Consider the following 16,788-nt stretch of genomic DNA (forward strand, 5'->3'; position numbering starts at 1 on the left):
TACACATATTAATAATAAGAAGAAGAATATGTGTATTGCGGATTAGCTGCGGTTTAGCTGCGGATTAGCTGCGGATTTCTTGTGCGAGACGCCCGTGTGAATTTACCCTTACAGTATATTGGAAGAAACAGTTTTTTCATTGATATCTTTTATATGTGGGAAAATCCCTTTAAACTAATACCTAAGTGCATAGCATTTAAAAGTGAATAAAATACGTAAGGGTCGGTCCTCTATATAAAATGAAGAAAAGAAAATTTATAAACAAAGGTATTAATATAAATTCATGCATATATCCCCAACGACAATTCAAAATGCCAAATGATGCATGTCCTTCAATAATAACTACAAAGCCATACTGAAAATGTAATACATATAAAGTGTTCAATAATATCCATAATCCATATTATGTATACATATAATCCATATTATGTATACATATAATGTACACATAGATGATTAATCATTAGAAAAGTGCAAAGTATTGATTATTTGTATATTGGGTGACTTAAATATGTCAACCTTTTTTTCTCTCTCTCTGTTCAGCTGCTCATATTGGAGTTGGCATTAGTGGATTAGAAGGAACACAAGCTGTCCAGGCCAGTGACTATGCGTTGGCTCAGTTTTCTTACCTACAGCGTCTTCTTCTTATTCATGGGCGTTGGTCTTACTTACGAATTGCAAAGTTCTTACGCTATTTCTTCTATAAAACATCTGCCAGTGTCCTCTGTCATGTGTGGTTTGCATGTTTTAATGGATTCACAGCCCTGGTTTGTATCAATATATAAACAAATTTTAAATTTCAAGTTAAAATTAATTTGCATGTTTTATAGTTAAAACTAAGTACCTACCATGCATATGCATATCCGAGCTGTCAGTTTCCCTTTAATGTGCTTTGGAGAGGAAGAATCCTAAATTCAAGATTTATATTGGCAGTTCTGTGTTAGCAAAGACTTCAAAAGAGAAGGATTTAGGGGTAGTTATTTCTGACAGCTTTAAAATGAGTCACCAGTGCAATCAAGTGGTAGGGAAATCTAAATAAAATGTTAGTGGATTAAATGACATTACTGAAAGAGTAGTAGATGCTTGGAACAAACTTCCAGTAGATGGTTGGAAAAGCTACAGTAACTGAATTTAAACATAACTGAAATTAACATATATCTATCCTAATTTAGTCCTGTCTTTAGCTCCGGGTCCATGGTTACGGAGAAGGCCATGAGGCCTAATGCTCTGCTGCCTTTTTACATTATTTGGTGCCTCTGGTGTTCCAGTCTGTTACTGGCAACTAATCATTTTTAAAATCTGGCAGCTAGCAGGAGCAGAGGAGAATTTGGTCAGGAGTATGAAGGAGTATGATCATAAGCATGAAAAAAGAGAATCTTTAACCCCTTATTGACCCATGACAGGTACTTTTGCCAAGGCACTATTAAGAGTGTATCGAGTAGTCCCTATACCCAGCAGCTGCCTGTTGCTCTAAGCAGCTGAGAGAAGCTGCTAATTGCAGACACATTGCAGAGAAATTTTCCATGACCGCAATTTAATCCTCTAAATGCCACTGTTAAAGTAAACAGGTATATACATTTTATGGACCAGATTAGTACCTTTCTATCATGTGATCATGGGAATCTGATCCATTGTCACGAGATCTTTACTAGGTGTAGATGGATGTCATGACAGATCTACTGCTACAGCCTGCCATAGGTAAAATTACCAATTTAACCCCAAAGGGTACAAACCCACTTAACGTATTTACTGCGTGAATCAGTCTTAAAAATAAGCAGGCAAAACGCAGGTTGGCTTTATACCATTGTTCTGCATTAAAATACGCAATTGCGTATTTTTGAAGCGTGAAGCTACATGCGTTTTTCAAACAGGTTGTTAACAACTGATGCTTTGCTAACAACAAGCTTCACGCTTCAAAAATACGCAATTGCGTATTTTAATGCAGAACAATCGTATAAAGCCAAACTGCGTTTTGCCTGCTTATTTTTAAGACTGATTCACGCAGTAAATACGTTAAGTGGGTTTGTACCCTTAATGACGGATGACGTACATTTACGCCATCTCGTCATTAGCGCCGCAACCCTCACTCTGAACTGCCGTGGTCCCAGGTGCTATGTGCAGCTGCATTTAAAAGTCTTCTATGGCCATTTCCCTGGCGTCTAGTGGCGGGACCCCCCCCCCCCCCACGATGCGATCGTGAAGGGGGATTCCTTCAACTTACAGGCCCGGGCCTCGGTGTCGGAATGACACTCCCATTGATCGGTGCTGTATAAAGCATCTTATGAGGGATCAGTGTAGTTATATTAGAAGTCCCCCAGGGGGACCTCTTATTACTGTATAAGTAAAAAAAAAAGTGTTTTTAATAATAAAAAGCCCCCTTCCCTAATGAAAATCTGAAACACCCCTCTTTTCCCATTTTATAAATAAAAATAAGTAAAGAAACATATTTCGCGGCATGCATAATAGCCCGAACTATTAAATTATCTCATTCCTGATCTCGCACGGTAAACAGCTTAAGCACAAAACCCCACCAAAGTGCAAAATTCTGCATTTTTGGTCACATCAAATCCTGAAAAATTGTCATAAAAAAGCGTTCAAAAAGTCGCATTTACGCAATCAAGGTACCAACAGAAAGTACAGATCATTGCACAAAAAATTACACCTAACACAGCCCCATAGACAAAACAATAAAAGCGTAAGCATGGAAGTAGAGCAATTTTAAGAAATGTTTCTGTAAAAGATTTTATTTTTTTAAAAGCCATCAAATATAAAAGTTATGCAAGTTATATATCGTTTTAATCGTACCGACTTGAGGAACATGTATAACATTTTTACCATAGGACGAATGGCATAAAAAGGAAGCCCCCCAATAAAAGGAATTGCATTGTTTTGTTTTGTGTTTTTTTTTTTATTTCACCAAGCATATAATTTTTTTTCTGGTTTTGCAGAATATTTAATGCAAAAATTAAGTCTGCCATTGCAAAGTAAAATTAGTGGTGCAAAAAATAAGGGCTTACAGTTAGGGCCAGAAATATTTGGACAGTGACACAATTTTCGCGAGTTGGGCTCTGCATGCCACCGCATTGGATTTTTAATGAAACCTCTACAACAGAATTCAAGTGCAGATTGGAATGTTTAATTTAAAGGGTTGAACAAAAATATCTGATAGAAAATGTAGGAATTGTACACATTTCTTTACAAACACTCCACAGTTTAGGAGCTCAAAAGTAATTGGACAAATAAAAATAACCCAAACAAAATATTTTTTTTTCAATATTTTGTTGGCAATCACTGCCTTAAGTCTGGAACCCATGGACATCACCAAACGCTGGGTTTCCTCCTTCTTAATGCTTTGCCAGGCCTTTACAGCCGCAGCCTTCAGGTCTTGCTTGTTTGTGGGTCTTTCCGTCTTAAGTCTGGATTTGAGCAAGTGAAATGCATTCTCAATTGGGTTAAGATCTGGTGATTGACTTGGCCATTGCAGAATGTTCCACTTTTTTGCACTCATGAACTCCTGGGTAGCTTTGGCTGTATGCTTGGGGTCATTGTCCATCTGTACTATGAAGCGCCGTCCGATCAACTTTGCAGCATTTGAACGGGTTCTTCTTCACCAAAGAAAGTATGCGGCGATCATCCACCACTGTTGTCTTCCGTGGACGCCCAGGCCTTTTTGAGTTCCCAAGCTCACCAGTCAATTCCTTTTTTTCTTAGAATGTACCCGACTGTTGATTTTGCTACTCCAAGCATGTCTGCTATCTCTCTGATGGATTTTTTCTTTTTTTTCAGCCTCAGGATGTTCTGCTTCACCTCAATTGAGAGTTCCTTTGACCGCATGTTGTCTGGTCACAGCAACAGCTTCCAAATGCAAAACCACACACCTGGAATCAACCCCAGACCTTTTAACTACTTCATTGATTACAGGTTAACGAGGGAGACGCCTTCAGAGTTAATTGCAGCCCTTAGAGTCCATTGTCCAATTACTTTTGGTCCCTTGAAAAAGAGGAGGCTATGCATTACAGAGCTATCATTCCCAAACCCTTTCTCTGATTTGGATGTGTAAACTCTCATATTGCAGCTGGGAGTGTGCACTTTCAGCCCATATTATTATATATAATTGTATTTCTGAACATGTTTTTGTAAACAGCTAAAATAACAAAACTTGTGTCACTTTCCAAATATTTCTGGCCCTAACTGTAGCTGTCATTTAATAGCAAATAATTGCCATTATTTTAAAACAACAGCCATTGTCTTGAAATAACGCCAATTATTTTCCATTAAATGGCGGCAGTCAATGCAACATAGCCTAAAAGTCTTATAAATTCTCATTTGCACATGTTCTTTAATAAACTCTGTTGTTTTTTTTCATCCCACAGACAGTCTTTGACAGCTGGTTTATAGCACTTTACTCAGTATCCTTCACTATCTTTCCAGCTTTGACTATGGGATTACTTGAACAAGTAAGAGAATAATCCCTTTTTTGTCCAATTAAATTGTTTATGAAAATCATATTTTAAATTGTGTTATTTATAAAACTAAATTCTGAACTATTGCAAATGGTAGACAAACCTTTATATCAGAAAACAAAAATATCTGTGCCTACCATTGTCAAGTCTGACTGTAACTGTCTCCTGTGACTGGAAAGCCAATAATGCCATATGATCTTGTTCTCTGCCACATAATGCTGTCATTGCTGATTTACTAAATAAGTTTCAGATAGACCTTGAGGCTTTTCTTTTTAAAATATAATATTACAAGTTATGGGCACTAGATTACGTGATAGAATGTTGATCCAGGGATTTATTCTGATTGCCATTTTGGAGTAAGCATCTGCCTCGTGAGGGTTTGTGCCTTCCTCTTAAGGAACTTTTTTTCCCAACCATAACTATGCTATTATGGTTGCTGCAAATAAAGTTATGTTTCAGCTCACTGTGGTATCACAAAGAGCTGAGGAGAACAGTATTTGGAACACGATGAGGATTCTTATGCAAGTACCATTTCTGTTAACTCAGAATTCCCTAATAAGATATATGAAATTGGATTTTGTAAATGTAATCTGATCACTGATCAATGCCATGAAATGGCCATATAATGAATGCATGTAATAAACCCCTTAGGGTACTTTAACCCCTTCAAGACAGAGCCCTTTGATGTACAAAAGTCCGGGTCAAATTAATGCAATGTTCCTCCCCGCCTTCTAAGAGCCATAGCGCTTTTATTTTTCCACCTACAGGGTTGATTGTGGTGTTATTTTTTGTGCCATGATCTCTAGTTTTTATTAATATCTTATTGGTGTAACAGAAAAAATTTTGATTGCTTTTATTAATTTTTTTGTAATAAAATCAGCAATCCTGGTGCGTTTTATTTTTTTCCCGTTTACGCCGATCAGCGTGTGGGAACAATAATGTTATATTTTAATAGATCGGACAATTCCGCATGCTACGATATGTAATATAGTATATATAAATAAATATACTATATTATAGTATATGTATTTTATTTATTTATATTTTTATTTTTATAATGGGCAAGGGGGGGGGTATTTTAAACTTTTATTGGGGGGGGGGGTTATAAGGGGTTTTTCAATACTTTTAAAAACTTTTTTATTACACTTTTTTTTCACTTTTAACACAGTAAAACATGCAATCATTAGATTGCATATACTGATCTATGCTATGCCATAGCATAGATCAGTGTTATCGGCGATCTACTGTATGTATAGAGCCTGCCTGAGAGCAGACTCTACACATAGATCGACAAACGGAGGTAAGGAGCTTACTCCCGCCTGTCGACACATGCGATCGGGACCCCTGCAGCACGGCTTCGTGGGTCCCGATCACTCAGTGACAGATGCTTGATCTGTCACTGAGCACCTTAAAGTGACTGTACCACCAGGCCCAGGCAGAAGCACTGGAGGCGGGCCGACCCACCCTTTGTGGGAAGAAACCCCAGCCCCTCCATGACGTGACTCCATTAGAATCAATGGAACCCTATCACAGAGGGGCTTAGGTTTCTTCCCACTTAGGGTGGGTTGGGCCGCCTCCAGTGTTTCTGTCTGAGCCTGGTGGTACAGTCACTTTAAGGGCTTAATGAGAGTGGGCTGCGGGATCGCAGCTGATTCTCATTACCTGCGGCCCCGGACTTTGATGTGAGCGTGATCGCTATGCTCCTGCTCACATCATTAACCCAGTCACAGCAGGAACGTATATATACATTGTGCTGACGGGAAGGGGTTAAAAAGTCTAAAAATAAACACATTTGCTATTGTAGCTTGTTCAATCTGATCTATTAAAATATAGCAATATTGTTCCCACACAGTGAACAACATAAATGAAAAGAGGAAAAAGGGGCCAGATTTGCTGATTTTATTGTTACATTACATATCCGAAGAAAATTTATAAAAAGCAGTTAAAATGTCCCATCTACACAAATATGGTATCAATAAAAACTAGAGATTATGGTGCAAAAAATCAATATAAAACCATTATAAGAGTTACAAATAGGGCCCTTTTAATCATAATTATTTGCAAATAAAGTTTTGCTGTTAAAGCGAATGTACCATCAGGTATATCGCTTTGGGTTTTTTACATGAATGGACCAGTGGCGGCCCCGGGATGCTGGTGGCGCAGCCCTTTTTTTGAACCGTCCCCTAGTTCCCGCGCTTAGTGCAGGTCTATTAAATGTCATCTAGATATTAAAATTGCACTGAGCTGATCACTGCTTTTAATTACTTTTATTAAGATTTTGATGATCTATAAGGCTTTCAACAGATATGGTATATAAAATGTAAAAACATTACATGTACATAGCCATTTTACATCTAGTTCTAATCATTTTATTAATTTTCTTTAAGGATACCAGTGCCAAAATGAGCCTACAACTTCCTGAATTATATAAAGTTGGACAGATGGGTTCTCTTTTCACATACAAGATATTTGCGTGGTCTTTTGTGAAGGGAATAATAACTTCATTATCATCATTCTTTATAGCATATGGGGCATGCCATGACACTTCAGGGCCTGGTAGTACCTGTGACTATCAATCTTATGCAGTAATAACAGCAACCTCAGTTTTGCTGACTGTCTCTGTGGAGGTAAGATAATCATTATCGTAAATGTATTTCAACTGTTCAAAGACTTTAAAGGGGTTACCCGGTTAGGTAAAATTTATAATAAACCATCCCTCCTCCTAGAGACTAACAGTTCATTCCATACATGTCATTACCTTATCGGCCTCCTTTCCTCAGTTTTGAGCTGCTGTTTTCTGCACAAAAAACTGTATGAGAGCTGTTCAGTCTGTCTCGGCTCTAAACCCCCTCCTTCACCTCCCTTCAAGAAGGCTGATGTAAACAAGAGGAGGAATGTACAGGCGCAGCTCACAGTCTTAGTATCTAAATGGGTTGAGGTATACCTAAAAAAGCCCCTACCTAGAAATGGGCAAGGAAAAAACATATAAAAATGTGTAGAATTTTAGTCCTCTAAACCACAAAAAGTCCCAACCTTTACGTGTCACAGTTTTAATAGATAAAGAAATAAAATAACATCATATAATATCAGATTGTCTTGTAAAAATATATGTATAAAATGGACATAAATAAATAAATAAATATATGATGGTCTTGGTTATTAAAAAGTCATATACAACATATATAGATCGAAAAAGATAGCCTTAAAATGATGATGGTTAAAAGTCAATGTGTTACCGCTGGGTACTGGCCAGTAGATGTTATTAGCAGTGTTTCAAACCTCAGATTCTTTTTGGACTTGTGGTCCTTTTCATGTGACTCACAGCTCCCGGTACCTGGTGCAGTGAGACATTCGATAGTGGCCAGGTTGAGTTACACTTATTTCATTATACGTATAGAGAATGGCGTCTATGACGCCGCTCACCCGTCCTGATTGAGGTGATGGCTGCTGTCGTGGCTCTCTCCCTCCTACGAAGGCTGACAGTTGTAATCACTTCGATTCTGGACTGGAGATGCTCTTGCAGCGCGTCCTCGTGGTGTTTGGTGTTCGCGCGCCGGTATCCGGCCTCGTTCTATGTCACAGCCTCGTTCTGTATCCCGGCCTCGTTCTGCGGCCTCGTTCTCACTTCGGGTATCTCCGTCTAGAGTGAGATGCTAGTAAGGATACCAGATTGTTGCCGTGAATTGGTGCCGTAAATCGGTCGGGTGAGGAAAGGTATAACTGTATGGCGGTATAACTTGCGAGTTGGAATATTGGAAAATAAACAGTTCATATATTGCGCCAAACGCGTTTCAAGGTTATAATAATTAACCCCTTCGTCAGTGGCAGTGGTAAGCAGTAGCAATAGTGGCCGAACACCACGAGGACGCGCTGCAAGAGCATCTCCAGTCCAGAATCGAAGTGATTACAACTGTCAGCCTTCGTAGGAGGGAGAGAGCCACGACAGCAGCCATCACCTCAATCGGGACGGGTGAGCGGCGTCATAGACGCCATTCTCTATACGTATAATGAAATAAGTGTAACTCAACCTGGCCACTATCGAATGTCTCACTGCACTAGGTACCATCATATATTTATTTATTTATGTCCATTTTATACATATATTTTTACAAGACAATCTGATATTATATGATGTTATTTTATTTCTTTATCTATTAAAACTGTGACACGTAAAGGTTGGGACTTTTTGTGGTTTAGAGGACTAAAATTCTACACATTTTTATATGATGTAAACAAGTCCCTGGCAGGATTTATCCGCAACATTGTAGCTTCTTTGTTATGCGGGGGGGGGGGGATAGGTAATCTGAGGTTAAAGGGGTTGTCCGGCGATAAAAAATTATTCACAGAATAACACACATTACAAAGTTATACAACTTTGTAATGTATGTTATGTCTGTGAATGGCCCCCTTCCCCGTGTTTCCCCCCACCCACGCTAGACCCGGAAGTGTGGTGCATTATACTCACCGCATCTCGTGTCGTCCATGGTCTCCGATCGTCAGCAGTGACGTCTTCTTCGGGAGGCCGGCGGATCTTCCCGAGTGCCAGCCACCCTCTGCAGCGTCATCCGAAGCTCAGCCGCGATTGGCTGAGCATAACTGTGCTCAGCCAATCGCGGCTGAGCTGCTGATGACGCGGCCACGTCATCAGCAGCTCAGCCGCGATTGGCTGAGCACAGTTATGCTCAGCCAATCGCGGCTGAGCTTCGGATGACGCTGCAGAGGGCGGCTGGCACTCGGGAAGATCCGCCGGGCTCCCGAAGAAGACGTCACTGCTGAGGATCGGAGACCGTGGTCGGCACGTGACAGGTAATGTATAGCGCACCACACTTCCGGGTACACGGGTGGGGGTGGTGGGACACGGGGAAGGGGGCCATTCACAGACATAACATACATTACAAAGTTGTATAACTTTGTAATGTGTGTTATTCTGTGAATAATTTTTTTATCGCCGGACAACCCCTTTAAGTAACTGAAGAATTCACTGTAATTATCTTTCCCTTCATTACAAAGTTGCTACAATGTTGCAGATAGGGAGATGTTTACATCAGCAGCCTGGAAGGAAGTTGGGAGGAGAGGATAAAAAGGGACTCAGCAGCTCCCACACAGTTTTCTATGTCTTTAGCAGAAACAGAATGCTCAAAACTGAGAGAAGGAGACAGATAAGGTAATGACATGTATGGAACCAATTGTTAGTCTCCAGGAGGAGGCATGACTCATCATATATTTTACTTAACTGGATAACCCCTTTAGGCCATGTTCACACAACATATATTTTTGTAAAAGTACGGCTGTTGTTGTCGATTGCAACAACGGCTGTGATTAATATACGTTACCTGGCATCTATGGAATCCCGGCCAGAGCGTATACACATACTATACTATACGGCTCCGGGATCTCTCGCGGCGCAGTATAAAACTGACATGTCAGTTTTCTGTGGCCGTTATTCAGTGAATAGTGGTCGCAGAAAACTCTGTCAGTGCACACTATGGAGCGAGCGGCTCCGGCCGCACGCTCTATAGTGTGCAGTGGGGAGTGCTGATGCGGGCGCGTATGGATGCCGGGATGATCTTTACTTATACTGGCTGTTCCGGTCTCTTACATTGTATGAACATAGCCTTAAAATGTAGGTAGTGACTGAATGTATGCATTCTAGCACATGTGCACATTTTTTTTTTACCTGTACATTGATAGTATGCATTGGCAACCTGTCAAAAAAGGTTATAAAATATAATGCAGTATATTTCCAGGAAGCCTATTGCTATGTTTACACATAGCATTTACTTAGCATTATTTAGCACCATTATGCCGTAAATTCCTCAATAACATAACACCATTTTTGCTGTGATTTTAATAGAATTGCAAAAAAATAGCTATTTTACTGCAATTGCGCAATTCGCAACTAAATAGCTCTAATTAACAGTAATTAAACACTAATTAAATGCTGTATGTGAACATAGCCTGAAGTTCCTACTTGGGCTTGTTATCCCCCATCCATAGAATAGGTGGTGATAAGCTGATTACTTGGGTTGTGCAGTAACACAATGAAAATGCTATGTAAATTTTATTGCACTGCTTCATCATTTCATTGCGCTAAGCTATTCACACATAGTATTTAATTAGCACTAGAGATGAGCGAAGCGAATATGGTGAAGTCAGATTCAGCTAATAGTACTGTCTTTTGGCAGGAGAAATGGGTTATCCATAATCCGTTGCACCCCTCCAATCACCTGCAAACCCCACTGTGATGTCAGCAACCCCCCTCACCCTCTATACAGGGTGATTAGTTTTACTGGAGGCGGCCAGTCGGCTGTGTGTGTAGTTTGGAGCAGGATCGCAGCAGGCAGTTAGAGCAAAGCAGGGATAGAAAAACAGAAAGATAGGGACAAAGAGGAGAAGAGAGGATAGGAGGTGGATTGTGGGTAGATTGCGGGCGATTTTCTGTGGGAGCTGTCAAGCCAGTATCCAAGTAACTGGGTGCCTGTTGTGCACTATATAAAGTCACTGGGACCAGTAAAGACAAACTCCATATTTTTGACTCATAGAGGGAGATTTATCAAACATGGTGTAAATTAGAATTGGCACAGTTACCCCTAGCAACCAATCAGATTCCACCTTTCATTTTCCAAAGTGTGAGGAATGAAAATTGGAATCTGAACCAGTCCTATCTTACACCAGTTTGATAAATCTTCCCCATAGTGTGTTATACCAATTTGCTTACATCAGTGAAATGAGCGTCCACTTTCCAAACTCATGCTGCGTTTACACGAAACGATAATTGGCCCGATCGTACGATTAACAATGTCGGAGTAACAGGTTTTTTTTCCAAAACGATCAGCGTTTAGACGGTATGATATATCGTACGGAAAATTTGTTTTGCGATCGCTTAAGCCTATCTCACACATTGGTTAAATCGTTGAACGCTGTTCCCACGGAACGATCTGCGAATTTTTTGCGAATGATCAACGACGATTTGAGAACATGTTCAAAGAACAAAATGAACGATTTCTCACTCGTCGTTTGATCGTTCGCTGCGTTTACACGTACGATTATCGTTCGAATTCGATCGTTATCACGCAAATTTGCACGATAATCGTTACGTGTAAACGCAGCATTAGTGAGCACACTCAACTCAAAGTGTGTTATACGAATTTTCTTACATCAATGAAGACGGTATCTGCCTTTATAACTTTGTGGGCGCTGGTTAAAAAAAATATATATCTTATTGTCAGTGGTTGGGTGCTATGAAATCACTGGCACTATCCATGATCTAATAACATTTATTTTGTTCCTTTTAAAAATCCAAATACAAGCAATATGTCCATGTATGTAAAAAAAAATCAGGCTCTTCTCAGGGTATGGGCAGTGTCAGTGACCAAGGTGGCACACAGGGTGGTGCCAGAGGAAAACAGAGTTGTGGGAGTGTTACACCTAGTGTTCAGCTATCAGTTACACCTATTGGGCAGGTGAACACCAGCTAGGCTGGGATTGTTGACTGGATCCTTCAAAGTTCAAGCTCCACGGTAGGCAGTAGCCAACTAATGGGTTGTACTGGAATAGTGGCACCACCATTCCATGGCAAGGTCAGGATGTTTCCCCTGCCTTGTCTCCTGTGGTGTCTTAGACCCAATTTTACTTGCCAGGACTGTCAGCAAGAAAGCTAACAGTGAGCCTAGTACTTCTCTGTAGTCTCTGATTTGATACATCTGGTCCACCAATGTCCACTGCTGTCCAGGGAGAAAGTGTCATTTTACACTGCTCATTTACCAATATCCACTGCTGTCCTGGGAGAAAATTGATGATATGCCACTGGTCCACCAATGTCCACTGCTGTCCTGGCAGAAAGCGTCGCTCAATGCAGTGGACGTTCAAAATGGAATTGAATTTAAATTAAAATTGAATTATAATTGAAATTAAATTAAATTGAAATAATTGAAATTGAAATAAAATTGACACTTAAATTGACGGCACTTTAACCCCTTTATGTCCACAATACCTATATATACGTTCCTGTTGCACATGCCCCATGCAGCAGGAGCGTATATATACGTTCCTGACAGTGAGGGGCTTTTGATGTCATCAGTGTGTTCAGGGCCAGAGATAATGATCCCACAGCTGCCTGTCATTAAACTTTTAAACGCCACGATCTATATCGATAACCAATAACACTGATCTATGCTATGCTATGCCACAGCATCAGTAGATCAGTAGATGCAACCTAAAGATTGCATGTTTAACAGTATAACATAAGTGAAAAAAAATGTCATTAAAAAAAATACTTTTTCAAAAGTATTTAAAAAAAAAACCAAAAAACACACCTTATAAACCCCCCAAATAAAGGTTTAAAACACCTCCGTGCCCATTCTAAAAAAAAAAAAAGTAATAAATTAACATATTACATATCGTAGCATATGGAATTGTCTGATCTATTAAAATATAACATAATTGTTAAATTGTTTTTTTTTAAATATATATCAGGAAAAAAATAAAAATAAATCAAATTTTTTCTTTTACACCAATATCATTGTAATAAAAACTAGAGATCATGGCGCAAAAAATTACACCCCTACCAGCCTTGTAGGTGGAAAAATAAAAGCACTATGGCTCTTAGAAAGCGGGGAGGAACATTGCATTTATTTGCAGCATTTTATGATTTTATGTGCTGCAAAATAGCGCTAATTAACACTAATTAAATACTATGTGTGAACATAGCCTTAGGCTATATTCACACATAGGGGGACATTTATGAAGTCCAGCGTTTTTTTTAGGGGTACATTTATGAAGTCCAGCGTTTCTGTCACTGAGTGATCGGGACCCCCGCAGCCATGCTGCAGGGGTCCCAATTGGGGGCGGGGCGGGGCGGGGGTAAGCTTCTTACCTCCATCCTGTCGATTTGGCGATCTATGAATAAAATCTGCTCTCTGGCAGGCTCTATACATAGATTGCTAATAACACTGATCTATGCTATGCTATGGCATAGCATAGATCAGTATGTGCAATCTAATGATTGCATATTGTAAAGTGAAAAAAGTGTAAAAAAAAAGTGTAATAAAAAAGTTTTTAAAAGTATTAAAAACCCCTTATAACCCCCTTCCAATAAAAGTTTAAAATACCCCCTTGCCCATTATAAAAAATAAAAATATAAAAAAATAAAGTAATAAATAAATACATTATATTACACATTGAAGCGCGTGGAATTGTCCAATCTATTAAAACATAACATTATTGTTCCCGCACAGTGAACGGTGTAAACAAACAAACAAAAAAACACACCAGGATTGCTGATTTTATTAAATTATATATCAGAAAAAAAGTGAATAAAAAGCGATCAAAAATTTTCTGTTACATGAATATGATATTAATAAAAACTAAAGATCATGGAGCAAAAAATGACACCCCAACCAGCCCTGTAGGTGGAAAAATAAAAGTGCTATTGCTTTTAGAATGCTAGGGGCGACATTGCATTGAAGGACTCTGTCTTAAAGGGGTAAATTGTGTTAACACAATGAAAATCCAACATGTGTGAACATACCCTCGGGGCCTGAAAATGTGGACCTAATTGCCCCTCAATGAATAGGAGCTCAACTCACCTGCCTGGCCACAGTTGGTGCTCCTTTCATTCTCTATAAGGCTGCCAAATGCTTCTGAGATCAGTGCAGGGTAGCTACAAGATACAGGGGGCAGTTTGCGGAGAGCGAGCGATGTGATCTGTTCCCTTTAACCCCTTAACGACCGCGGACGTAAATGTACGCCCCCAAAGTCCGTGTCTTAACGCCCGTGGTTTCACACACGCAGCGATCAGGGAAGATGGCCTGCTATAATGTATAGCAGGCCCTCCCTGCTTGTAGGCACGGGGGGTGATTAACCCCCCCCCCCCCGTGCTGACGATTGGCGCTATTGGCTGATCAATTCAGATCAGCCAATGGCGGCGATCTGCAGCTTCCCGGGTCATTGGTGACCCGATGGCCCTGAAAGCAATGGCGGTCGGTGCTGTCCGAGAACGGCACCGACCGCCATTACTGTTAAAAGTAATGGTGGCCACGGTGCCACGTCCCGATCGCCGGGACCGGCCGCCCGGTCACGGCGATATAAGTACCCCAAGAAAGGGTTAAATACCTGCTGTGGACACCTCAGCTAGGTAGCTGAGGTGTCCACAGCAGGTATTGACCCACACTCACCTGATCCAGCGCTCCGATCGCGTCTTCCGGGTCCCGATCTCGTCTTCGTCAGCGTCTTCAGCTTTTCCGGCGGTCCACTTCGGCAATCATCGGCTCCAGCGTCGGCAAACTTCGGCTTTGTCCGGAATTTGCGTTCGACTGCCCCCTAGCGGCTGATAAGTGTATATAATACACATATCAGTAGCTATAGTATTGAAGAAAGTTTTTTCTATTTTTTTTCCATTTATTTTTTTTCCACAGCCTATCGCCACTGAGTGCTGATCAGCACTCCTATATCCTACAGCCACGGTCTGCTGATAAGTGCCGCACATAAGTGCGGCATTTATCGGCAGCTCCTTTTTTGGCGTAGGTTTTTTTTTATACTTAATGTTAAAAAAACATGTAAAAAACACCATTACACTACACGGAATAAAGTTTTACACTACACCACTACACATTTACATACCCCATATACCAATGCCCCGAATAAAAATGGCCCCCAGGGTGTTTTCGGCGTCGGACGCATACGCTATTATTGCCTCCGACACCAAAACAGCCAGTGAAGATGAATCCCCCCCCATCCTTTTTTCCCCCTATTCATCCTCATCCTCATCATCCTGTGACGTGTCTGGGGGTAGCGTAGTGTATGCTGCCCCCCAGACACGTCTTTTCCGCCAGTACAGTCCCAATAAGAGATGACTGTTTGGCGTGAAATTCTACAAACTCTGTGAGCGTACCTCAGGGTACACTTACAGATTTAGGGTACGTACACATTGCGGAATGGAGAAGGATAACCCTTTGTACATTCCTCAGCTGGCACCCGCCAGCGGACTGATGCGCGCACGCGCGTCTCCGCCCATGTCATAGACTCCATTCTATGCACGGGCGGATTCCGTTGTCCATCCACAGAATGAACACGTTCATTCTTTTATTTTATTTTTTAAATAATTTTTAATAGCTTTTTACATTTTAAAGATACAAACAGGGTGGATAGGAAGTTCCACCTTAGAATTGGTTGACAATAAGAGCCAATTGGCCCAACGTAGGCCAGAGGCAAAACAACAGAAGTAAGAAAAACATTCTGACATACAATATACTTGCCCACCTCCCCCCCCCTCCCCCACCCAACAGTGCTCACGGTCTATCTTGTCGGAAACTGTTTATAAGGGAAAGTATAGATGACACAAAATAACCAACCACTACGTTGTTTAACTCCTAATTTTCAGTTTACCCAGAGTTCCGGCCACATCCCTCCGGAGGTACCAGGTCGTATGACTGAATCGGACCATTAAGTGTTGGATTTCGTCATGTGTTAGGAAGGTACATATAAAAGTTTTCCACTTTTTAAAGAAACCTGCAGTCAGTTTCTCGAGTGAGCGGGAAACCTCCATATGATCAAAGTACATGTATTTTTTCACCTGAAGGATGACTTCATCCAGTCGTGGCATTTGGGACACTAACCACTTAGCTAGTAAACATCTCTTAGCGACCAAGATAAACACATGGCACAAAGCAGTCATCTTAACCTCCTCAGAGGAGGTATGGAACAGAAGAGTAAGTGGGTCCAGTGGTATAGATATCTTGAGTTTATGCAGTAGAAGGTCTTTCAGAGAGACCCAAAAATGTCTGGACAAGGGACACGTAACTAGGCCATGGACCAGATCTGTGCATCTAGTGTTACAATTAGGACAGGCCTCAATACAGTCCGGATTTGCAGGGGTCTTGGGGAGATCAAACCCATAAGTTGCGTGATGTATGATTTTGTACTGGGTTTCTCTCCCAAGTTTCATTTATGACTGCCTTGCGTACAATTAGCCAGCCTTCTATAATAGGTTTGGAGAGGTCTTCCTTATCAAAGTAGGCCTCCCAGTATTTAAAAACATGCCAGGTATCTAACTTAGTGACTTGTCGTCTAAGGGCCCAATAGAGGTCATTCATTCTTTGGACAGAGGGCGGAATCCGCCCGTACATAGAATGGAGTCTATGACATGTGCGGAGACGTGCGCGCCCGCATCAGTCCGCCGGCGGCTGCCAGCTGCGGAATGTACAAAGGGTTATCCTTCACCATTCCCCAGTGTGCAGGTACCCTTAGAGTGTACCTAGAGCGCTTCTGGATATGAAGGACCCCGTATCGCACCAGGGCAACATTTTCCAGGTGACGTCCCCCACAC

General features: G+C 40.9%; 1 protein-coding gene across 1 annotated transcript in view; it reads left to right on the forward strand.

Moving 5' to 3' along the window:
- ATP8B3 (ATPase phospholipid transporting 8B3) overlaps window positions 1-16,788 on the forward strand; it is a 317,397-nt gene that overhangs the window by 265,861 nt on the left and 34,748 nt on the right. Inside the window, exons 23-25 of the mRNA XM_069963518.1 lie at window positions 544-767; window positions 4,374-4,457; window positions 6,851-7,090. Coding sequence (XP_069819619.1) covers window positions 544-767; window positions 4,374-4,457; window positions 6,851-7,090 — 548 coding nt within the window. The remainder of the gene's footprint in view (window positions 1-543; window positions 768-4,373; window positions 4,458-6,850; window positions 7,091-16,788) is intronic.

The sequence above is a fragment of the Dendropsophus ebraccatus genome, chromosome 3, assembly GCF_027789765.1.
Source record: "Dendropsophus ebraccatus isolate aDenEbr1 chromosome 3, aDenEbr1.pat, whole genome shotgun sequence".
NCBI classification, from domain to species: Eukaryota; Metazoa; Chordata; class Amphibia; order Anura; family Hylidae; genus Dendropsophus; species Dendropsophus ebraccatus.